Source organism: Emys orbicularis, chromosome 7 (assembly GCF_028017835.1).
Source record: "Emys orbicularis isolate rEmyOrb1 chromosome 7, rEmyOrb1.hap1, whole genome shotgun sequence".
Lineage (NCBI taxonomy): Eukaryota > Metazoa > Chordata > Testudines > Emydidae > Emys > Emys orbicularis.
In genome coordinates, this window is record NC_088689.1 from 103,476,815 (window position 1) to 103,502,499 (window position 25,685).

The 25,685-nt window shown below is 40.5% G+C and overlaps 1 protein-coding gene across 2 annotated transcripts in view; it reads left to right on the forward strand.

Annotated features, from left to right (window-relative positions):
- The window catches only part of CACNA1D (calcium voltage-gated channel subunit alpha1 D), a 412,523-nt gene that overhangs the window by 203,036 nt on the left and 183,802 nt on the right, over window positions 1-25,685 (forward strand). For both annotated transcript variants that reach the window (XM_065407208.1, XM_065407209.1), the window contains 3 exons: window positions 2,345-2,487; window positions 4,081-4,233; window positions 5,448-5,644. In XM_065407208.1, the coding sequence (XP_065263280.1) occupies window positions 2,345-2,487; window positions 4,081-4,233; window positions 5,448-5,644 (493 nt within the window). The remainder of the gene's footprint in view (window positions 1-2,344; window positions 2,488-4,080; window positions 4,234-5,447; window positions 5,645-25,685) is intronic.

A 25,685-nucleotide genomic window follows, 5' to 3' on the forward strand; every position in this document is an offset into this window, starting at 1 on the left:
GCCAGTACAGGGCCAGTTATTTGATTAACTTGCACCCTTAAGAGAGAAGCCTACTGAAAAATTGTTTTTTGTATTTGACCCTATGTAGAGATGGAATCATCTCTAGATATGATTCCTTTTGAATGAATTTGTTATGGAATTTCATATTTACATTTTAATAGCTTCAAAGGAGCTGCCACTGGTGTCCAGCACTAGGTACATTAAATTAAATGCTCTTACTGTGCATTGTCAGCAGAAAATGTAATGGCTCCAAAGGCAAAATCATGACAACCATTCCAAAATTCACATCTATAAGACAAGAAATTATGGTGCATATGCAAAAGGCAGTTTTCTAACATAAATAATTTGGACATTTAATTAAAAGAATATTAAACGGCCTTAGTACACCGTATTGGATAGTAAATGTTATGTTTTAAAGAAAATCAAGGGCTTGATGGCTTTATAGCTTGATGGATTTGATAGGAGTGATATATGCTGGCAGAACTGAAGGCCAGCCCTGCACATTTTTCTCTGTCCCGACTCAGTCAAAACTCTTATTGAAATCAATCAGTTTATGGATTGCTTAGAAAATAATCCACCCACTTATTTAGTGCCTGGCCCTGCATTCACTTTTCAGGCCAAATTTCCATTGTTCTCAATGGGAGCTTTACCTGAGAAAAGAGTCCAGAATTGGGTCCCAAGGGAGGAAGCTTGCACAGCAGTTTACTGTACCTGTGGACCTCTAATTTGAGGAATTACTTATGCACTGAGTGCCTGACAGCATCCCTCCCACTCAGGCCCTGATTTCGGCAATGTGCTTAAGCATGTGCCTAACTTTAAGAACATGAATAGTTTCATTGAAGTCAAGGTGATTACTCACATGCTTACAGTTAGGCCCATATTTAATTACCTGCTGAACCAGGGCATAAGCTGTTAAATGTCTGCATTCTGCCATCTCTTAAAATATGTGGATCTCTGATTTGTGTAAATTCAGTGGGTCAGATCATGACCCGAAGATCTAGGAGCTCCACAGATGGTGGGACAGACTGGGGAAGGGGAGTGGGTGACCCAAGCTGGGTGTTTGTGGGGTCCAGGGGAAGCTTCCAGTATTCCAGCTCTGGCAAGCTACTAAACATAACATCTGTTTCTTAGCAGCTCTGTGATTCTTGATGATTTATAACCAGAGCTGTGAAAAACTTTCCTGACAAAACTCAAAACCGGAGAAAATTTTCCTGCTTTCAGGTGTATTTTATAAACCTGAAACACAGGCCAAGTTTATTGAAATTTTTGCTGAGGTTCACAGACCTTTCAGTGGAACTAGGCTGAGTTCTGATCAGGCACAGGGCCGGCGCTTCCATTTAGGTGACCTAGGCGGTTGCCTAGGGCGCCAGGATTTGGGGGGGCGGCATTTTGCCACCCTTGGCAGCAATTCGGCGGTGGGGGGTCCTTCCGCGCTCCGGGTCTTCGGCGGCAATTCTGCAGCAGGTCCTTCACTCGCTCCGGGACCCGCCGCTGAAGTGCCCCGAAGACCGGGAGCGCGGAAGGACCCCCCCGCCGCAGAATTGCCGACGACGACTGGGAGCGCGGAAGGACCTCCGCTTAGGGCGCCAAAAACCCTGGTGCCGCTCCTGATCAGGCATCGCACGATAGTTCTGTGTGGAAAACTGGATGATGCTCACTTTGGCTTGCACGGCTCAGACCTGAAATCTAGCAAAACATGGAAGTTTTCACAACGCAAATTGAACTATAGCATGCAAAATGAAACAAAACTTGAGACCACTGCTGATCTTAACCACCTGCTTCAGTTTTAACCGTTATGGTTACTGAACTTCCATTCTGACACTATTTTAGTAAATGGCTTCTGCAAGTTAAGAAACACTTTATGAAATGTCTGACTGTAAGGAGAATATTTTTGTGGTTTTTTTTCTTTTGCTGACTATGTTTAGAATGTTGAACTGTAGTGTCATAGGGAGTTCATATAATCTACACCGTTTAAAACTGGGAGTTTCTTGTCATTATCTATTTAATGTTCTAACGGAAAGACTGATTTTGGAAACCTCACAATCTGAAATGTTTGAACAAAAAGCCGTGATAAAGTAGCTTCATCTGTGTAAAACTGGCAGAGACTGTATCCTAGCAGAATGTTAATTTAGTGGATACTGTGTGATCATCCCTCTCTTGGGGGATTAGGAGCTCTTGCACTTCATAACCTTCGTATCATGATTTAATACATAAGTATATGTCATTTCGACAGCTGAACAGCTTTTCAGAACTATTCTCAGTTCAAGCAATTTCCTAACACTTTTGATTACTTGGTAAATGGACGGTGATGATGACCTTTTTTTTTTTTTTTTTTATTTGGTAGATTGTTTAGTGTAATTTTGGAACAATTAACCAAAGAAACAGAAGGAGGTAGCCACTCAGGTGGCAAACCAGGTGGCTTTGATGTCAAAGCCCTAAGAGCCTTTCGTGTGTTGCGACCTCTCCGGCTTGTATCAGGAGTGCCCAGTAAGCTATTTTCTATTTAATTCTGTTGGAGTGAATAAAATAACCATTCCATTGTGTTATCTTTTCAGATTATTTAACCTTCTTGCTCTAGAGAGTAGAATAAAAGTGACAGGGTAAAGTTGACTTTCGTTATCTGGTTATGTAGATAAAATGTGTTTCAAGATGTACGATATCCTGTTTGAAGTAGAATAAGGGATTGTGAACTCATTCAGTGTATGATCGTCTTACACAGTTCACTAGGCAGACAGAAGAATACATTTAACTTTTAGAAGTTTTATATGAAGTAAATTAAACATCAAAAGCAAATGCATCAGAAAATAAAGTTGAGATTTTTGATACCCAAATCCTGGGAAACATACTATGTAGCTACTCCTAAAATTGTCCATATGCAGGTAAATGTATGCCAAAGCAAACAACATGTTTTCTGCCCTGCCTGCAAGCAAATAGCTCCTGTTGATCTTAATGGGATTTACTGATGCTTACACCACAGGGAATAAAAGAGCAATTTCCAAAACTAGGAAACTTGAAAAATAGAGCAATTATTTAAAAAAGACACTTGAGTTTTCTAATTATCCTTTCTATTTCCCTTTCATTCATTACTAATTATTGATGCTTTGAGTTGAATGAGGCCTCTCTGTTTCACAACCCAGTTTCCCACATTTGATCCAGCAGCAAATTAATAATGCTGTGTTTATTACATCATAATCTGTTGCCCTGGAAATGATTGTGATGACACAGATTTAGAAAAATAACTTCAGTGGAGAATCAAGCAGAATGGGGGGGAGGGGAAGGATATGCTGTGATGGATAAAGCCTTTGTTTAAATACAAGCGAGCCATATTCTGCTTCATTAATACCGGGCCAGCCCCCAGTCACTAGAGGCCTGAAGTGCTATCAGTGCAGAATTTAACCAATATACATTTAGGGAAAAGAAAAATTATAAAAACAATGTGAAAGGTAAATGAATGTGTCCAAGTATGTTTATATTTTAAAGTTGTTTTCGGTGTATCAGTTTTAAAGATCTTTACCATACAGGTGCAGTGCTCTCTAACAACACTATAAACCTTCCAGACCAAAGGCCTAATCCTGCAATGAGCTCTGTGCAGATGGACCCCCCTGCACCTGCCTGCCCTGAGCTCATTGCAAGATGACGGCCTGAGCACAGGATTTTTCAAGATTCTTCAGGCGATGTAAAATCCCAGCACCACCTGGAATTCATACCATCTAAGGAGTATGGATTCTTGTTGCTGCCTTTCAAGCATTGCTTTCTGTTACATTAGCTTAGCTGAACACAGACGATGTTCAGTTAGAATTTTGCAACAGAATACAAAGGTTTAAAAAATTTTAAAGCAGCCCTGTGCTTGGACATTCGCTTTTGAAACTGAGCAGCTTGAAAATTCTGGCTGTGAGCTGGTGCAGGAAGTTTTTGGTGTGTTTTGTTCAGTGGAAACCATAGATTCACCACACTTTTTAAATTGATGGCATTTCTGTGTGTTTCTAATTATGTGTAATTGCAAAAGATTTCATAATCAGGAAAAGTTAATGCCGTAGAAAGTCTAACTCATTGTCCTTGTGTGTGCTTTTTTTTTTTTAGGTTTACAAGTTGTCCTGAACTCCATTATAAAAGCCATGGTTCCCCTGCTCCATATTGCCCTTTTGGTATTGTTTGTAATCATAATCTATGCTATTATAGGATTGGAACTTTTTATTGGAAAAATGCACAAATCATGTTTTCTTGTTGATTCAGGTAAGTAATGAAGCCATTAATTTACATAAGGGACCAATCCTACTCCCTTTCAAGTCAATGGGACTTCAGTGGGAGCATGATAAGGCCCTAGACGTTAAAACTATTGTGAATCTTCATTTCCATAAGGTTGCATGATTTTAGGAAAAGCATGTTAAATTTTAAAATGCTAACTGAACAATAGAGCCCTGATACTTGCTATGAACTGATCTTGTTTTTAAAAAATGTAGCCAAAGGGTCAGCCCAATAATGTAGCGACAGCCTACAGTGGGAAACACAGTAATTGGACTTTGAATCCCAGACTAGTGAAGAGCTAGTCATATCACGGAGCAGACATTCCCTCCTGAGGCAGAAAGCTGGCTGTCTCTCTGCTTCAGCACTTTGGGCAGCATGATTATAGGAGCAAGCACTGAGATGAGTAATAGAGGAATCCAATCTTCCTACATTCAGATGTGGGTTTAAATGATACAGTGAAAATATTTGGTATGGGAGGTCTTCGGAGGAATGAAAGATCATCACTAGAGAAATGAAGTTTTGTAAGTAGGGTACATTTCCACCAGTGAAGTCTGGAATGGAATAGACTAAATGCAGGATCTAGTCCGGGACTGTTTACCTGCTGAGAGGAAGGAAATTGTTAATATGGGATGGAAAAAGGAAGAAAGAATAATGAGAAGAAAGCATATGTTAGTTAAACTTCAGTAATTGAAAAATTCATTGTGTTACCTACAGCTGGCAACGTGCTTCATTTCATTTGCACTGTTGTAGCCATGCTGGCTCCAAGACATGAGAGAGATAAGGTGGGTGAGATAATACCTTTTAATGGGCCAACTTCTGCTGATGAAAGAGACAAGTTTTCGACCTGCACAGACCTCTTTTTCAGGTCTGAAAAAAGTAATCAGGGTGTCACAGCTAAATACAAGGTGGGACAGAGTGTTAACTCCTTGTGATTAACAATCTGTCCTACCTTCTGTTTTGCTGTGACACTCTGATTACTTTTTCCAGATCGGAAGAAGAGCTCTGTATACCTGATCCTGAGAGATGAGTGCCCTGCATTACCCTTAGACTCCCAGCACCTTTCAGGATCAAGCCTTCAATGAATAATCTCTCCAAGTAATGCTGTCTGTAGTCCGTCAGTGTTGGAGTTTCTCCTCATAAGCAAGTTATTTCACAAAAATGTTGAGAATGCAGAATTCTGAAATGTTTTTGGTCAATTTCAGATATATTAGTTGAAGATGATCCAGCACCTTGTGCATTCTCAGGGAATGGACGTCAGTGTGCCATAAATGGCACCGAATGTAGGGGCGGCTGGGTCGGACCAAATGGAGGCATAACCAACTTTGACAATTTTGCCTTTGCGATGTTAACTGTGTTCCAGTGTATAACCATGGAAGGATGGACTGATGTGTTGTACTGGGTAAGTAGCTTGGTAGGAAATAGAAATCTTTGAACTTTGCTTACTCTTAAAACAAGCTTCAATATGCAGATGAGAAACTAACTATGTTTAACAACACTGTGAACAAGAAATCTTGGCAAGATAGTTCTGCTGCAAAGGAGCACAGCTGCACTCTTCTTCCAGGCACAGCATCTCACTGGATTCCTCAGGCTAAAAAGCTCTTTCAGAAGCAGATTTCTGCACTGCTGGTTTTTTTTAAGCCTATTCCATTTGGATAAATTTAATCTTATATTTCTGTCCCTTGGACTACCATTCTTTTGCAAGCCTATAGTTTTTAAGTAGGTCTTTTCTGATTTTGTTTAAAAGCTCTTTTTTTGCATCTTCATAGTATTATAGTAAATTAGACCCAAGCAAGCTCTCAACTGTCTTCATTTGCCTTGGGGCCTACAAACCATTTTTTCAGACATATCAAGCCTTGACTATCATGCTTCAAGAAAGGTTCTGGCCCAAGTATGTCTCCATAGAAACAACAAAAATATATATCAAAGGCCATCACTACTGCATAGGAACCAATCCTGAAAACACTTTTGTATTACTAAGCACAGTACTTATTTTTTGGCATTACAGTAGCACTTAGAGACCACAGCTAAGGTTAGGGTCCCATTGTATCCAGCACTATACAGGGGCATAGTGAGAAGCAGACCCTACTGCAAAGATCTTATGGTATAAATGGACAATCAGAAGGAGACAGGAGATATTTTCATTCCCATTTTACAGATGGGGAACTAAGGCACAGAGCGATTAAGACACAGATTTTTAAAGGTATTTAGGCATCTAAATATGAAAATATATATCTAATGGGATTTGCAGAAGAGCCTAGCTCCCATTGCAGTAAAGGGGAAGTAAGCACTTATCTGCATATTTAGGCCCCTCAGTACCTCTAAAAATCTGACCCTAAGTGACTTGTGCAAGGTCATACAGGAAGTCTGTGGCAGAGTTCTAGTCTAATGCATTAACCACAAGACCAAACTTCCTGCTTAAAGTCAATGGGACTTTTCATAGTAATCACTCTGCTCAGTAGTAAGTGTTTACAAAATCAAGATCTTAGTAAATGCAAGATAAAAAATTTAGATTTTAAAGGACTGATGAAGCAAAAAAAGAGATTAATTAAAAAAATTCTGAACAAAATGATGTTAAAATGGGGGGAAGTTGCTAAACAAATTTGAACTTTTTTGTTGCTGGAACTGCAACCTAGGAGTGAGTCTGTGGGTCTGTTGCTCAGAGTAGCCCACAATTTAGATTACTTTGTGGCTGAGTGTGGCCAAGTGGGATTATTTGCTAATATCAAAATTCTTCTGTGAAATAATTAATGCAGTAAAGGGTATGGTATTATCCCAGTGAATGGGTACTTACATAGCCTGGGGTCATTTGCTGCAAATCAAGATGAAGCATATTGTAGCTAAAAATGAAATACAGTACCACATCAGCACATGTACCCCTGGCATTTAATCCAACATGATACACTGGGGTGCCTAGCTACACAGAGACATTTCTTAAGATGATATCACAATTACAAAATAATTAAAATGGCAAACCAACAATCTGTAAGATTACAAGATACAAACTTGGCAAAATATTGAACTTTGCTTACCAGAAAATACTGTTATAGCTCTGAAAGAGAGCCCAGTTCTGCACTTACTACCACACTTAAAATGCAGGCTTGGGTCCAGATCAGACACTTATGACATAAGTGTTACTCATATAAGGTATATTTTTCCCTTTCTATAATTTGGTGCTGGTTTCTTGGAACAATCAGAACATGCACTTGTTCTCTCTTTCTTTTTCTCACTGTCTCGCTTGCTTGCTTGTTCTCCTTATCTTTTTCTAATTGTCTCAGGAGACTTTATGAATGTTCAGTTTGTGCATGTGTTTATGTCATTTGTATTTGTGATGGAAAAAAACCAAATCTTCCATGCCCCATAAAAGTGAAGTCAGAGCAGAGAAGGGGTGCAGTAGAGAACACATGCTGTTTTAATTTTTGGAAGCCAGAGCATACCCACATTTGGGTAGTAATGAGCCTATTATTTATTATTTCTTTCAATATATACAAAGATAACTTATCCTAAAAGCTCTAGGAGATATAACACATTTTAAAATACATAATTCATACAGAATAAAATAAATAAATTAAGCTGACTTTTCCCCTTTAATAATTAATCACCCAATTGGTTCGTCCGATGCATAAAAAATTTAAATCCCCCCCATTATAAAAACAAGACCACCATCATAAAACTCCACCCTCCCCAAACATTAAAAAAACAGATGGGCCTTGCAGTATGCCCTTGAATCATCAAACACAGGCTATTTGAGACCAAGAGAGGCAATAACAAGCAAAGTTGAGAATTCACTCAGAAAAACCCATTATTTAAGTATAGTTTTTCCGCATGGAGGATATTTGCGCTACATAGATGTCAATTTTCATTTAATTGCAAAAGACACTGAGGTTATTGACCAGAACCACAAAGAAGCATACCCACCTTGTAAAATATACCAAATATTTTGCTCTGAATTTGCTTTGAAGACATAATTTAAATAAAATTGGTTCTTGGTCCTCTCTCTCTGTAGACACAATACACCTTTGACTGGCAAGCTGGCATCTTTTTACCAGGATGGAAGAATGTCACTTTTCTCAATTTGGTTTTACCTATTGATGAAGCTGTGGCAGGTTCATCTGCTATTAGCTAATAAGTGAAAAACTTTTAGTAATAATGATGAATAAAAGTGTAAAAGTCTTGTGCAGTCAAGAAAGCATACATATTAGTTTTGAATAGGGTTGTTCAGAGAACCCAAAGAAACCCCATCATCTCTGTATTTTAACTTGTGTTTATGTTATTGTGGGTTTTTTATAGTCTTGGGGAGCTATTGATGGGGACAATAGAACAGATCCTTTCTAAATGTGGCCCCATTTATAGTTACCGGAGGTGCTAAAAATACTGCAGCAAATAGAAACACAAATACAGTACAAATATTAGAATCTGCACACATTGCTAGTTTTCATTTGTTTACTGTGTGACCAGTAAAAGTACCTATGTAGGGTTACCTTGTGGGCAAGTGTAAAATGGGTTGGAGGGAGTACATGCAATGTTTTGCATCCTGATGTATATTGTTAAATGAAGTTTAGAGGAGGTTTTGGAACAAATTGATAAATCAAACAATAATAAGTCACCAGGACCCGATAATATTCATCCAAGAGTTCTGAAGGAACTCAAATATGAAATTGCAGAACTATTAAATGTGGTATGACAGTCAGATAGCTAATGTAATACCAATATTTTTAAACAGTCCCAGAAGTGATCCTGCCAATTACAGTCTGGTGAGCCTAACTTCAGTACCAGGCAAATGGGTTGAAACTTCAGTACAGAACAGAATTATCAGATAGATAGATGAACACACTGTGATGGGCGAAGAGTCAACACAGCTTTCGTAAAGGGAAATCATGCCTCACAATGTATTAGAATTCTTTGAGGGTGTCAACAAGCATGCGGACAAGGGTGATCCAGTGGATATAGTGTACTTGGACTTCCAGAAAGCCTTTGATGACATACCTCACCAATGGCTCTTAGCAAAGTAAGGAGTCATGGGATAAGGGGGAAGGTCCTCTTGGATCTAATTAAAAGATAGGAGACAAGGATAAGAATATATGATGAGTTTTCACAGTGGAGAGAGGTAAATAGCGGGTTCCCCCAAGGATCTGTACTGGGACCAGCACTATTCAACATATTCATAAATGATCTGGAAAAAGGGATAAACAGTGAGATGGCAAAATTTGCAGCTGATACAAAATTACTCAAGATAGTTAAGTCCAAACTGACTGCAAAGAGTTATAAAGGGGTTTCATAGAACTGGGCAACAAAATGGCAGATGAAATTTAATGTCGATAAATGCAAAGTAGTGCACATTGGAAAACATAATCCCAACTATACATACAAAATGATGGAGTCTAAAGTAGCTGTTACCATGCAAGATGGAGATTTTGGAGTCATTGTGGATAGTTCTCTGAAAACATCTGTTCAATGTGCAGAAGCTGTCAAAAAAGCTAACAGAGTGTTAGGAACCATTAGGAAAAAGATAGATAATAAGACAAAATATCATAGTGCCACTATATAAATCCATAGTATGCCCACACCTTGAATATTGCGTGCAGTTCTGGTTGCCCCATCTTAAAAATATATATATTATAATTGGAAAAAGTACAGAAAATGGCAACAAAAATGAGTAGAGATTAAAAATGCTGGGACTGTTCAGCTTAGAGAAGGGATGACTAAGGGGGATATGATAGAGGTCTATAAAATCATGAATGGTTTGGAGACGTGAATAAGGAAGTGTTATTTATCCCTTCAAATAACACAAGAACCAGTGGCCACCCAATAAAATTAATAGGCAGCATGTTTAAAACAAACATAAGGAAATACTTCACACAATGCCCAGTCAACCTGTGGAACTCATTGCCAGGGGATGCTGTGAAGTCCAAAAGCGTAATTGGATTAAAAAAAGAATTAGATAAATTCCCAGAGGATAGGATAGTCAGAGATGCAATTCCATGCTCTGGGTGTCCCTAAACTTCTAACTGCCAGAAGCTGGGACTGGACAACAGGATGGATCACTCTATAATTGCCCTGTTCTGTTCATTCCCTCTGAAGCATCTGGCATTGGCTACTGTTGGCATTGGCATACAGGATACTGAGCTAGATGGACCATTGGTCTGATCCAGTATGGCCATTCTTATGTTTTCATGTTCTTATGTTCTGTCAGCAGAAAATGACAGCTTCCAAAAACATTCACTAATACTGCTCACTATCACCTGGATAATGACAGTGAACTCCACTGCGAAGTGATCCAAGTTTGAATAATAATATTCTCTTGTACACATCCAGAGTTGATTTCAGGCCTAATCCTGGTAGGTGCTGAGCACCATTGAATTACTGTTGACTCATATGAGTCCTGCTACTCACAAAGTTGCCTGTGATTGCTGAAAATCAGGTTATTGTGTGTGTGTGAGCCCATGCCTGTATATTTCTCTAATTCTAAGTTGTGCATATACATGTAACCCACTGGTCAGTGTGTATGTTATATGTTTGATAAGCAGAGAATGTGAATCTGTGACAGCCCCAGCTGTACAGCATTGCACTTTAGTTCAGTCTGTAGAAACTTATGCTTTCAGCTCTGGAGGTCTTTTTTGTCAGACAGGATGGCAGGTGTCACACACACTGGTTCTTAATGCTTTGAATCAGTCCTAAAGTTGAGTATGCCCACTTTCTTTGCCATGTTTTCTGTTTGCTTTAGCAAACACTCAAGCGTTCAGAAATCTGAACCTCGATTTTGCAAATGCAGACTTTTCACTGAAAATCTGGCCCTAGATGTGCTTTTATATCCTTGAAGATCAAATAAAACTATCTAGGTTTATATGACATTTATGGCTAATGCTTAATTTATAAAGTAACGATGTATTATAATTTGCAATTTATTTTCAGCAGTTTCATTTGATATACAAGGGTACATATAATAAATGATGGTGCCTGTCATTAAAAAGCCATAATTTGCCCTTGATACCATTGATATCATAGCTATTTTTCTTCACTGCAACAGTTAACTTGAATTACTATATTTGAGTTACTATATGCGAGCTAGCATAGCTTGAGTGTCAGTGGCCATACTGTGAAACAACCCTCAGCCACACAAAGTAATTTGATAGCAGCACCGAAGGACTGGATTAGCAGAGTGATTAGTATCTGATGAGTTGTGCTAAATCAAATTTGTAGCCTGTAGCTGGCTCCCCATTGCATTGCTAACTTGAGTGGCAACAGTGCTTAGATTTCACCCCACACCTTCTGATGGGTCAGCTAGCTCAGGTTTAAACATCATTTAACTTGAGCTAGAGATTTTATGAGTGAACAGGAGTTGGATTAGGGGCAAAGCTTGAGTTATACCTTGAGCTAACATTGCAGTGAAGACAAGCCATAAGTGTAAGGAAAAACGGTGGTATCTCAGATATGCCTGGCTGCCAACTGGCAAATGCTGATTTTAATGGGGACCCCTGTATAACACACCGTATCAGGGATGCATGTTAGGAGTCTTAAATTCTCTCAGTGAAATATTCCCATATAATCTGAGGTATTTCCAAGCCTTTTGTACTGGGTAGCTAGAGATGTTGTCTGCATGTGTCCCAGTGATCCTTTACTTAACATATTAACATTTTAAAATTATATCATATATCTCCAGTACTGTAGTAACATATTCCAATATTAGAAAGAAACATCACCCAGTCATAATTCCTGTCCTTTTAACAAAATGTACCAAAAGGAGCATGCACTCGGCAACCTGTTATCTGTCTCAAATATTAAGCTTTACCTGCAATACTAACTCATTGTAACAAGAAGGCCAATGGCATATTGGGCTGCATTAGTAGGAGCATTGCCAGCAGATCGAGGGAAGTGATTATTCCCCTCTATTCGGCACTGGTGAGCCGCACCTGGAGTATTGTGTCCAGTTTTGGTCCCCCTACTACAGAAGGGATGTGGACAAATTGGAGAGAGTCCAGCGGAGGGCAACGAAAATGATTAGGGGGCTGGGGCACATGATTTACGAGGAGAGGCTGAGGGAACTGGGGTTATTTAGTCTGCAGAAGAGAAGAGTGAGGGGGGATTTGATAGCAGCCTTCAACTACCCGAAGGGGGGTTCCAAAGAGGATGGAGCTAGGCTGTTCTCAATGGTGACAGATGACAGAACAAGACGCAATGGTCTCGAGTTGCAGTGAGGGAGGTCTAGGTTGGATATTAGGAAACACTATTTCACTAGGAGGGTGGTGAAGCACTGGAATGGGTTACCTAAGGAGGTGGTGGAATCTCCATCCTTAGAGGTTTTTAAGGCCCAGCTTGACAAAGCCCTGGCTGGGGATAATTTAGTTGGTGTTGGTCCTGCTTTGAGCAGGAATTGGACTAGATGACCTTCTGAGGTCTCTTCCAACCCTAATATTCTATGATTCTATGATCTTAGGGTTTTTTAACTTAAATGATCATTTCTATAATGTTGTCTGAATGCAGTGAAACTTTAGGGGTATATTGAACTTTTTGAACATCCCTTGTAAACATGTCCCTCCTATTAATGTTACTGAGAGTAACACACCTTTATCTAAGGGTGAAAAACCCTAATATAGTTTACTTACAAAGTCTCCAAACAGCATCCATACCTCTCTAAATTTACTCTCATAACAGACAACAAAAGCCATCATATTCTTATTAGCTTTTTACAAGCACAAGGAAATCTTTCCTTCTTGTGCATAGAAAAACATAATGCAATCATTAATTCTTTTAATAATAGAATGAAGATTTTAGATAATGGCTATAACTCCTGCTTAAATACAACTGGACACAAGACACAATTAATACTTTAAAGAGAATCACTACAATAACACTGGTCTAGAATTTTTGAGAAGTCGTCTGCTTCAGAGATAAAATGTGCTATTTATTATGTATTTTGATGTGCTGAATTCAAATATGACAATTAAAACAACTGATTGGCTACTGTTTCTAAGATATTTAAGTTTTTACATTTTATGTCTATGTATATAGTGTAGATAGTAGAGTTTTAATCATAAATTGTAAACCTAGGTCTTTTCATGTGTTTATGGTTGCTTTACATGATAATATTTCACCTGTCCTGTTTATGTAACACTTTAAAAATCAGCAAAAGGGTTATATAAATAAAATTTATTATGAAACAAAAGGCAAAAAACTATTATGTACATAGTTTAGTCCTATTCAGTGTCTACTCGGCGCTTCTTGGCTTGTCTCTTGTAGTCATTAAATGGAGCATCTCTTGTCACTGTCCAGCAATAGTCTGCAAGCATTGATGGGCTCCATTTGCCCTGATAGCGTTTCTCCATTGTTGCAATGTCCTGGTGAAATCACTCGCCGTGCTCGTCGCTCACTGCTCTGCATATCTTGAAAACTAGAGCCAATCAACAATTTTAAGCATCATTTTCGTTCTCAGTGACTCAGAATTAATAAAGTTTGACTACATTTATTTCAGAAGCATTTTGGCTGTAGAGCAGTGTTATTTGATTATCTGGTTGGTTTCCTGAATGTTTGATTGACAGGCTGAACAACCAACAGACTGACCTGTTTTATTACACTGCTCTACAGCCAAAATGCTTCTGAAATAAATGTAAATGATGCTTAAAATTGTTGATTGGCTCTAGTTTTCAAGATATGCTATTGGGTCAGTATATACGACCCTTGACTTGGGAATGGCGGAGGATAAGTGAGTTATAAAGGGAAGGGATCTCAATTTAAACCAGAAATGACTAAAATACATCTTTGACTGGATCTATGAATAAATCTATGACTGGGTTTGGACAGTACTTGCTTTTTAGGCAAAACAATGAATGATGCAATCTGAAGCTGGTATTGCATCATACATGATATGAATTGCATCATGTTATTCCTAGAAGTCATGGATGATGCAATCATAACGAAGCTTACATCACTCAACTGAACAAATTGCCCTATATCAGCTCTAGAAATCATACAGTGTCGTGCTCTCTTATTTGTCAGTGTTTGATTTTGCAAAGGGACACGTTTCTGTTTAGCCAAAGTGAGCAGAGATGCCTCATACTTGTGTGAACAGTGCAGATAACTTCTGCTATGTTTGTGGTGAAGGGACTTTTGCATCACAAAAGCGCAGTATAACCACTATGGTTAAGAAAGCCTATCACCTTTATTTTGGCTGCAAAATTGGAGATCAGGACAAGAGGTGAGCCCCACACATATGCTGCAACACTTGTGCAACAAATCTTCGCCAGTGGTTGAACAGGAAAAGGAAATCTATGCCTTTTGCAGTGCCAATGATTTGGAGAGAGCCAACAGATCATACCAGCAATTGTTACTTCTGCATGGTGCCTCCAGTTGGGAAAGGTGTGTCAAAGAAGAAAAAGTGGACTGTGCATTATCCAAACATTCTATCAGCTATACGCCCAGTACCCCACGGAGAAGGACTGCCAGTTCCTGATGCACCAGAATCATTCTCACTTGAGTCAGACGAGGAAGAGGAAGAGGATGAAACTTCTGGTCCTGAACCATCAATGTCACAGGACCCACATTTTCTCCCATCCTCCTCCTCTGAACCACACCTCATAACACAAGGTGAACTGAATGACCTTGTCAGGGATTTGGAACTACCCAAGAGTAAGGCAGAGCTGTTGGGCTCCAGACTACAGCAGTGGAATCTCCTGGCAGGTGATGTTAGGGTTTCCATGTTCCATGACCGTCAAAAGGATCTTGTCCCATTCTTCTTCATGGAAAGTGATCTTGTAGCCTGCAACAACATCGATGGTGTGATGGCAGCCCTCAACATCGTTCACGATCCAGATGAGTGGAGACTGTTCATTGATTCATCGAAGACGAGTCTTAAAGCTGTTTTACTGCATAATGGCAATGTTTTGCCATCAATTCCAGTTGGTCATGCAGTCCATATGAAGGAAATCTATGACAACATGGCATAATACTGCATAATGGCAATGTTTTGCCATCAATTCCAGTTGGTCATGCAGTCCATATGAAGGAAATCTATGACAACATGAAACAACTTTTGAGGTGCATAAACTATGACCAACATCAGTGGCAGATTTGAAGGTTGTTGCTCTCTTGCTTGGTCTGCAGACTGGATACACAAAGTACTGCTGTTTTCTCTGCGAATGGGATAGTCGTGCAAGAGATTCCCACTACATCAAGAAAGATTGGCCACTCCGACAGTCATTGGAGCCTGGGAGGAAAAGTGTTCAGCATCCACCACTTGTTGAATCAAGGAAGATTTTGTTACCACCCTTACACATCAAGCTGGGTCTGATGAAGAACTTTGTCAAGGCCATTGACAAAACACAAGCAGCTTTCAAGTACCTCAGTGGAAAATTTCCAAGGTTAAGTGAAGCTAAGATAAAGGAAGGTGTCTTTGTTGGTCCTCAGATTCGTGAACTTCTTCGAGATGATGCATTTGACCATGCACTGCGTGGCAAGGAAAAGACAGCATGGAAAGCCTTCCAGTTAGTGGCAATAAATTTTCTCAGAAACAACAAGGCAGACAACTACAGGTTGTTGGTAGAAAACCTCCTCAAGGCATACAAAAGCCTTGGTTGCAACATGTCACTAAAGATACATTTTTTGCATTCTCATCTAGATTTTTTTCCACCAAACTGCGGAGCAGTGAGCGACGAGCACGGCGAGCGATTTCACCAGGACATTGCAACAATGGAGAAACGCTATCAGGGCAAATGGAGCCCATCAATGCTTGCAGACTATTGCTGGACAGTGACAAGAGATGCTCCATTTAATGACTACAAGAGACAAGCCAAGAAGCGCCGAGTAGACACTGAATAGGACTAAACTATGTACATAATAGTTTTTTGCCTTTTGTTTCATAATAAATTTTATTTATATAACCCTTTTGCTGATTTTTAAAGTGTTACATAAACAGGACAGGTGAAATATTATCATGTAAAGCAACCATAAACACATGAAAAGACCTAGGTTTACAATTTATGATTAAAACTCTACTATCTACACAATATACATAGACATAAAATGTAAAAACTTAAATATCTTAGAAACAGTAGCCAATCAGTTGTTTTAATTGTCATATTTGAATTCAGCACATCAAAATACATAATAAATAGCACATTTTATCTCTGAAGCAGACGACTTCTCAAAAATTCTAGACCAGTGTAATCATTTTATTTTATATAGTGTTCTTAGTGCAAGCATCACAGAGAGCAGCTAACCAAAAACATAATAAAAATGTTTATAAATTAGTTGAAATAGCCAAAGAAGTAAGTCTAGATCTTAGTCTGACAGGCAGCCAAACATTCTGCAGATCTAATTCACAAAAAAATCCCACAGGTGAAGTACAAAATACACCAGCGGGCCACACACAAAATGATGCAGCCCACAACAGAAGTATTATCAAGACTGAGCTGGAAGCTCAGCTGGAGACACAGGACTGGAGATATCTTGGTGAAAAACATACAGTCTTGTAAACAATCAAGTATTAAAAATTTGAAGTCAGTATATTGATAAGCCAGAAACCTGTAGAGAGCATCTAGAGCTGGAGAGATAAAGTAAGACATTAGTCATTATTAGGAATTTAGCTTCCTGACTCTACAGAAATGGAAGACACATTACAGAACCAAACAAATACTAGTTAACAGTGAATTGCAGCCTACAGTCTGAGGAAGACCAAAGCATATATGAGAATCTTCCGATCCGTTTGAGTAAGTAAGGGCCATAGACTAGAAATATTCCCCAGACAATGCCAGATTTTTTTTGGTGGGATACCCTACAGAATCCCCTAATTGCTTCTTTCACTTGCCTTCTACTTGCTAAGCATTGCTTGACACTGCTCCCCTAGTGTCAGCGAACAACACTCCTGGGTCATCCAAGGGAAATGCTCAAGTGAAGCGAGGCCTGTCTTCCCCCAAAGGGGTTGACTGTGCTGTGTGCACAATGCTCCCAGCCCTTGATGACTTAGGCAGCTCGAAATCTAGCACAGGATCTCTGGCTACATATAGACTGGTAGGAATTTTGGATGACAGTATTAACATGTTTCATAGATGACATTTAAGAACCAGAGATAGCATGTTGGATTTTTATTCTTGAGTATTAATCAGTGGAACCTAATTTAATCTGAGAGTACAGTAAAAGATTTCAGATGTTGATTTGGGCTAATTAAAACCTTTTTTTTTATTTAGGTCCAAAAAGCTAAGAAACATCCAAGCTAAGATTGCAAAGAGGCTAGAAATAGATTGCTGTACCAGCTCATTAGAAACTTCAGGAATAGAGAGAAGGGTAGAGATCTGCATAAATATGATAATCAAACACAGGCCTGCAAATAGTACTGTAAAATGGGAAAATATAAATATTAAAAAGTCTAGAATATAGAGCCCTGAGGGATGGTGATTTAATGTAATAGTTTCAAATGAACAGTGTGACACACAGAGTCCACATGGAGAGAGATGATTTTAAACTACTTACAGAAGGATACCAATTCCCATGAACTCATCCAGGAATTGAAGATGATTTATTCTGACCTCATTTCTAGTATCTCAGGTTTATCTAGCACTGTAAATCTTCAAAAGAGCATTTTGCCCCCCAAAAGTTTAACTAAAATGGATGGAAACTAGATTAGAAATAAATCAGACTCCAGATATCTGCTAAAAGGTCCTGCAGTTGAATTACTACATCTTGCTCCAAAACCTTTACTGGAAGAAACAAATGAAAGACTGATCAATAACTTGAACAGTCTTTCTTAAAGTATCAGAGGGTTAGCTGTGTTAGTCTGGATCTGTAAAAAGCGACAAAGAGTCCTGTGGCACCTTATAGTGAATACCCACTTCGTCAGACGCATGTAGTGGAATTCACCCACGAAAGCTTATGCTCCAATACGTCTGTTAGTCTATACGTTTTTCTTAAGCAACCCAAATCTCTTAAGGTGATAACACAACGTATTGGATAGAGTTCAGACCTGCATATGGTACTTTTGTTTGATTTACAGCTTCTAAGTAAATTAAGATACCAGTCACACACTGTTTTTCAATCCAAATAATGTAGACCATTATACCATATTTGAATCCATGTCTTTCAGAAAACACTAAAAAACAAACAAACAAACAAACAAAAAAAACCCATGGCAGAATTAGCTGTCAAAACAGATTGTTTCAAAAGATATTATATACTTAGTATCATACTTGGTATTATTAATCTCTGTATTATAGCCCTTTATTATTGAGCACAGTTAGATGGACTCATCTTTCACACTATTGCTCATTCACTTTACTAATTATAAATAGACAGTTTTGTTGAGCACATTGATTTAGATGACCAAACCTTTTCATATACTTTACAAGTTTCATGTGTGAAATAAACTGGGCAACACACACTTCGTCAGACGGATAGATCCAAACCACAGGGAATAGTATTAACCCCATCTTAACATGTTGAAACCAAATTAGTTGGTACAGGGCAAAGATTCATCACCCTCGGGACACTTGGGTGGTGCAGGATGCCCCCACTTAAGGTGCCCTCATTGGATTACCCAGCATATGAGGCAGCACTCACTAGTTCATTTTCTTGGTGTCAGAGAAAACCATGTGTGAGGACTTGCCAGAGCTCCCATCATGGTGGTTTAGCTCTGATCTGCCACCGAGGTAGGCCTCTGGCTGTAAGTTACAATGGGATCTTATGCTGGCTATTTAGAAATGGGAGAATCTTATTTTATTTTCAAACAACCACATTTAACATCCAGGCTTTCCTTGGAGAAATAACCTTAAAATGTTTTATTTGCCTGGCCAAAGACACTAACCTAATGAGTCATCACCTACAACACATAAATACTGGGTGCTAGAGAAGTATCTAAAATGCATTTAAGAACAGTAAGATTCTGCATACTAATTTACTTTGAGTCTTTAATCCAAGATTTTAAAATCATGATCATAAAAAGAAGAGGTTTAGCTTTAAGGAATAAACATGTAGATGGCTAATTTATGCACTTCTTTATAGATTGCTAACAATAGCTAACAAATAGATTGCTAACAATGGATATAAATTAAAAATTGTAAAATCTGGGCTCAGTTTTGAGAGGTCTAAAGATTAAGGTAAGTGGGGAAGTGGGATACCAGGAGGAAGCACGAGTAGGAGAGTGCAAGAGGGGAGGACTCTTGCCTCATATTGAGAAAGCAGGACAATCAGCGAGTTATCTTAAGTGCCTATACACAAATGCAAGAAGCCTGGGAAACAAGCAGGGAGAACTGGAAGTCCTGGCACAATCAAGGAATTATGATGTGATTGGAATAACGGAGACTGGGTGGGATAACTCACTTGACTGGAGTACTGTCATGGATGGATATAAACTGTTCAGGAAGGACAGGCAGGGCAGAAAAGGTGGGGAGTTGCATTGTATGTAAGAGAACAGTATGACTGTTCGGAGTTCCAATATGAAACTGCAGAAAAACCTGAGAGTCTCTGGATTAAATTTAGAAGTGTGAGGGTGATGTCATGGTGGGAGTCTGCTATAGACCACCAGACCAAGGAGATGAGGTGGACGAGGCTTTCTTCAGGCAACTAACAGAAGTTACTAGATCACAAGCCCTGGTTTTCATGGGGGACTTCAATCACCCTGATATGTGCTGGGAGAGCAATACAGCAGTGCACAGACAATCCAGGAAGTTTTTGGAAAGTGTAGGGGACAATTTCCTGCTGCAAGTGCTGGAGGAACCAACTAGGGGAAGAGCTCTTCTTGACCTGCTGCTCACAAACAGGGAAGAATTAGTAGGGGAAGCAAAAGTGGATGGGAACCGGGGAGGCAGTGACCATGAGATGGTCGAGTTCAGGATCCTGACACTAGGAAGAAAGGAGAGCAGCAGAATACGGACTCTGGACTTCAGAAAAGCAGACTTTGACTCTCTCAGGGAACTGATGGGCTGGATCCCCTGGGAGAATAACAAGAGGGGGAAAGGAGTCCAGGAGAGCTGGCTGTATTTTAAAGAATCCTTATTGAGGTTGCAGGAACAAATCATCCCGATGTGTAGAAAGAATAGTGAATATGGCAGGCGATCAGCTTGGCTTAACAGTGAAATCCTTGCTGATCTTAAACACAAAAAAGAAGCTTACAAGAAGTGGAAGATTGGACAAATGACCAGGGAGGAGTATAAAAATATTGCTCAGGCATGCAGGAGTGAAATCAGGAAGGCCAAATCACACTTGGAGTTACAGCTAGCAAGGGATGTTAAGAGTAACAAGAAGAGTTTCTACAAGTATGTTAGCAACAACAAGAAGGTCAAGGAAAGTGTGGGCCCCTTACTGAATGGGCGAGGCAACCTAGTGACAGAGGATGTGGAAAAAGCTAATGTACTCAATGCTTTTTTGCCTCTGTCTTCACGAACAAGGTCAGCTCCCAGACTACTGCACTGGGCAGCACAGTATGGGGAGGAGGTGACCGGCCCTCTGTGGAGAAAGAAGTGGTTCAGGACTATTTAGAAAAGCTGGACGAGCACAAGTCCATGGGGCCGGATGCACTACATCCGAGGGGCTAAAGGAGTTGGCAGATGTGATTGCAGAGCCATTGGCCATTATCTTTGAAAACTCATGGCAATTGGGGGAGGTCCCCGATGACTGGAAAAAGGCTAATGTAGTGCCCATCTTTTAAAAAGGGAAGAAGGAGGATCCAGGGAACTACAGGCCAGTCAGCTTCACCTCAGTCCCTGGAAAAATCATGGAGCAGGTCCTCAAGGAATCAATTTTGAAGCACTTAGAGGAGAGGAAAGTGATCAGGAACAGTCAGCATGGATTCACCAAGGGCAAGTCATGCCTGACTAACCTAATTGCCTTCTATGATGACATAACTGGCTCTGTAGATGAGGGAAAAGCAGTGGACGTGTTATTCCTTGACTTTAGCAAAGCTTTTGATACGGTGTCCCACAGTATTCTTGCCAGCAAGTTAAAGAAGTATGGGCTGGATGAATGGACTATAAGGTGGATAGAAAGCTGGCTAGATCATCGGGCTCAATGGGTAGTGATCAATGGCTCCATGTCTAGCTGGCAGCTGGTATCAAGCGGAGTGCCCCAAGGGTGAGTCCTGGGGCCGGTTTTGTTCAATATCTTAATTAATGATCTGGAGGATGGCTTGGATTGCACCCTCAGCAAGTTTGCAGATGACACTAAACTGGGAGGAGTGGTAGATACGCTGGAGGGTAGGGATAGGCTACAGAGGGACCTAGACAAATTAGAGGATTGGGCCAAAAGAAATCTGATGAGGTTCAACAAGGACAAGTGCAGAGTCCTGCACTTAGGACGGAAGAATCCCATGCACTGCTACAGACTAGGGACCGAGCGGCTAGGCAGCAGTTCTGCAGAAAAGGACCTAGGGGTTACAGTGGACGTGAAGCTGGATAGAGGCAACAGTGTGCCCTTGTTGCCAAGAAGGCTAACAGCATTTTGGGCTGTATAAGTAGGAGAATTGCCAGCAGATCGAGGGACGTGATCATTCACCTCTATTCGGCATTGGTGAGGCCTCATCTGCACTACTGTGTCCAGTTTTGGGCCCCACACTACAAGAAGGATGTGGAAAAATTGGAAAGAGTCCAGTGGAGGGCAACAAAAATGATTAGGGGGCTGGAGCACATGATTTATGAGGAGAGGCTGAGGGAACTGGGATTATTTAGTCTGCAGAAGAGAAGAATGAGGGGGGATTTGATAGCTGCTTTCAACTACCTGAAAGGGGGTTCCAAAGAGGATGGATCTAGACTGTTCTCAGTGGTAGCAAATGATAGATCAAGGAGTAATGGTCTCAAGTTGCAGTGGGGGTGGTTTAGGTTGGATATTAGGAAAAACTTTTTCACTAGGAGGGTGGTGAAGCACTGGAATGGGTTACCTAAGGAGGTGGTGGAATCTCTTTCCTTAGAGGTTTTTAAGGTCAGGCTTGACAGAGCCCTGGCAGGGATGATTTAGTTTTGGATTGATCCTGATTAGAGCAGGGGTTTGGACTAGATGACCTCTTGAGGTCCCTTCCAACCCTGATATTCTAGGATTCTATGAATCTAATAATACTCAAGTTATTTTCTTACATGATGTTTAACTGGAGAGAGTTGTCTGGAAACATAGTAATGCTAGGCATTTTAATAGCACGTTTTACCTTTAGAAACATGAAGTTCAAATTCAGAAGTGACCTTAAGTAATTATAAGGGAATCTAAGATAATGTAACCTTTATCCATTCTCTTCAGTAAACCTTGCTTAGTCTCTCAGCTTTCGGCAGATTCTCTTAGACTCGTTTAGACTCTTTTAGCCAGAACCCTTACCAGCATGTCAGTTACAAACCTGGTTTACCAAATGGCAGTGAAGTGAGATTCACAACAAAATAACGGCCTCAGAATTCACAACCCACAGGTGCACCTGTTTGTGGGCTGCAGGATCCCCAGGTCTGCAGTGCAGTGAAGATGAATCCAGCCAGCCCAGGAAAGAGTCAGAGAAATCTGTGCTTTTGTTCCAGAGCCCAGAGTATAGCATAGGTAAAGCTAGGCCCTTTTACAGGTGGCCAGCTTTAGAGGAGCTGCTATACTTGAAGCCCAGCCCCTTTAACCAGATTTATGTTAACTCCATTGCAGCTTGGGGGACCACTGGCTGAAATGCATTTGGAATCCTCTAAAATGAATGGAGCTTCCCAGCAGGTTTCGAAGCCTGTGCTCTCAGGTTCGTGAACCTACAGTGCAGACTTAAAAGCCTGCTGGATCAATTCCCCCTGTTCACAAAACCCTGATTTCTGAGGGCTTTGTAAACCCATCAAGAAACTGGGTTTGTAGTTCATTATCATTTCTAAGGTGCTACCAAGGATGTTCTAGCCACCGATTAATAAATTCACCAACTTAAATGTCAGTTAAGATGTTATAAATTTTAAACCAGCAAACCAGTTTGAAACTTTATGGAAAAGAAGCCGGACAGAAACAAATGTTAGAGATGTAATGACACTGCTTTATTAAAATCCCATAATTCAAGTCCAGATTCATCTGTAGGTTCAAAGAAGCTTACAACTTTTCAGCAAGCCAGTGCCACCAGGAATGCTGCCAGGAAGGTCCCGCCCCGAAATGCTGCCCCCCACAGAGGCAGCGGAAGGTCCTGCCACCGAAATACTGCCGCGGTCGCTGCCCCCCAAATTGTAGCGATCTAGGCGACCACCTAGGTCACCTAATGGGTTGCGCCGGCCCTGAGTGCTACATTTTAAGAGAACTTAGGCCTGGATTTGCATGCAACTTTACCCAGGTTTGGGATACCTCACCAGCAGTTACCACACACTGGTATCTGAGAGACAGTAGTTATTTTTTAGTTTGTGTTGGGTTAAACTGGAGTATTGCAAATACCCCTGTATAATAACTCAGTAAATGTTGATTTGTTAATCGATTTGAAGTGTTACCATTTTGTTTTAAAATGATGCTACACTCTCAATGTTACACCTGAGAGAGTTGTATATTTGGACCAATTAGTCCAATATACAAACTGTACAGCAGGAGTCAAGGTGTTGAGCAATGGCAATTCGCATTGACTTCAGTGGGAGCTGTTGATTCCCAGCACTGCTAAAATCAGGTCCTAAATAGAAAAAGATTGTGGCTGGTACACAAGCTGGTGGTGGGGAGAGGGGAGAAAGGTGCCTGTGCCACCTCTTGCGGCGTTATAAAGGACTTGTTCACAGTCTGATCCTTGCACTCTGTTCAGTGCAAGTGTAAGGCGATGAGTGACTCCTATGATGGACTCCAGTCAATCCAGAAGCCAGGAACTGGTCTGGTGACTCCCAGAGCAGGTCTGTAAGCCCCACAGGAGGAATAGCAGCTCGGTCTGCTCTGCTCAATGTCACTCCAGGGCTTGGAACACTCTCCTGCTTGTCTGTAGTAACAGACTTCCCAAGCCTTAGCCTGCTTCAGCCTTGCTCTTGCTCCAGCCCTGTTCCTAGTCCTGCTCTCACTCTAGCCCTATTCCTAATCCGCTCCAGCCTTGCTCCAACCCCACTCTGGTCTCCTGATTCTGGCTCCAACCACTAAGCCAGACTGCCATGGCTCCAACTGCTAGGCCTGGTCATCCCCATCATGGTTTCTGACAGCAAGACTGCAGTGGTGGGGCTATAGGATAGAGGGGAGCACATTCTGCTCCCTGGGAAAAGGTATATTAATGGCTCTTCTTTGAGACTCCTGGGTCCTGTATGAAGCATTATGCTCCCTAGAACTCCTACTAGGAGGTATGCTTCATTGGCTGACAGAGCTGTGCCTTATGGAAGTATGGTGCTCGTAGGTTTTAACCCATCTTTTTCCTGCCACGGTAGGCTATAGGATTTCAACAGAGTTGAGACAATGAGACATTCTTCTTGTACCCACCCCTGTATTACCTATATTGTTAAGGATATGTATGCACAGATAAACTTTCTCTGTCTTCAGTGGGCAGATGTACCTTTGGGCTCTGATGGTATATTCAGATTGATAAGCAAAGGAAATTGTTTCTTACCTGCCAATTTTATTTCTCCAAAATAGCACGTTCCTTGATCCTGGACTGTAAGTTGTGACCCTTCACTGGAGCTCACAGGCAGCCAGATCTGTCAGTCACTGTGTCCCTCATGGAAGGGAGGGCGATCATTCTGCACAAGAATGAGTGTTTCAAGGCTGTTAAAATGTACTATGTAAACTGATTTAATGGCACTACAAATGGCATAAAAATGACACAGCATAGTCAAGAAGTGGCAACAATGTAAGAATAAATGCTGACAAATACTGACGTAAATGAAGATTACATGCCTCTGTACTGGAGGCCCTGCTATTATAGAGAGATCAAATTGACTGGTATGAAAAGTATTCCTTTTGTCCTTCATCTTTCCTGATCCAGTACTGTCAGAATATGAATCACAGTAAGAGCTCTCTAAGGTTAGGGTGAGAGAAAAAGAAAGAAGGTGGGGTGACTGGCACATATAATAAGTGGTCCACAAGGCAGCTTTACAAACCTGTTTTGGCAATGTACAGCACTTTTTGGTCCAGAAAAAGGACACAGCATGGATTTGACATGCAGTGGCATTCATGGGGAGGATTTAGGCCTTTTGGTCTTTTATGCTTCTTAGCTACAGCTCCTGATCCATCTCACAGTTGAATCCTTGGCTAGAGCCAGGATTTGCTCTGCACTTTGGGTGAGAGACCACAAATAACGCTTTGGGCTTGCAAATATACTTGTTTCTGGAGAGGGAGATTTTCTCAACCTAGCTGATAGCTAAGCCATGCCTCCGTTTTTGTTTTGGATTATGGACAAAATGACATTTGGGTTGTCTCTTTTGACCTGTGGAAACCTGTCTTGAATTTTGGAATAAAGTTTTGAGATAGGCAGAGTGCCATTTGGCTTTCATTAAATGAGCTGTCTCTGAATGGAAAGGGCTTCTGGCTCAGATATTCACTTTGCCAATGTTATTGCAATTAAAAATTTAGCTTAATGTACAGGA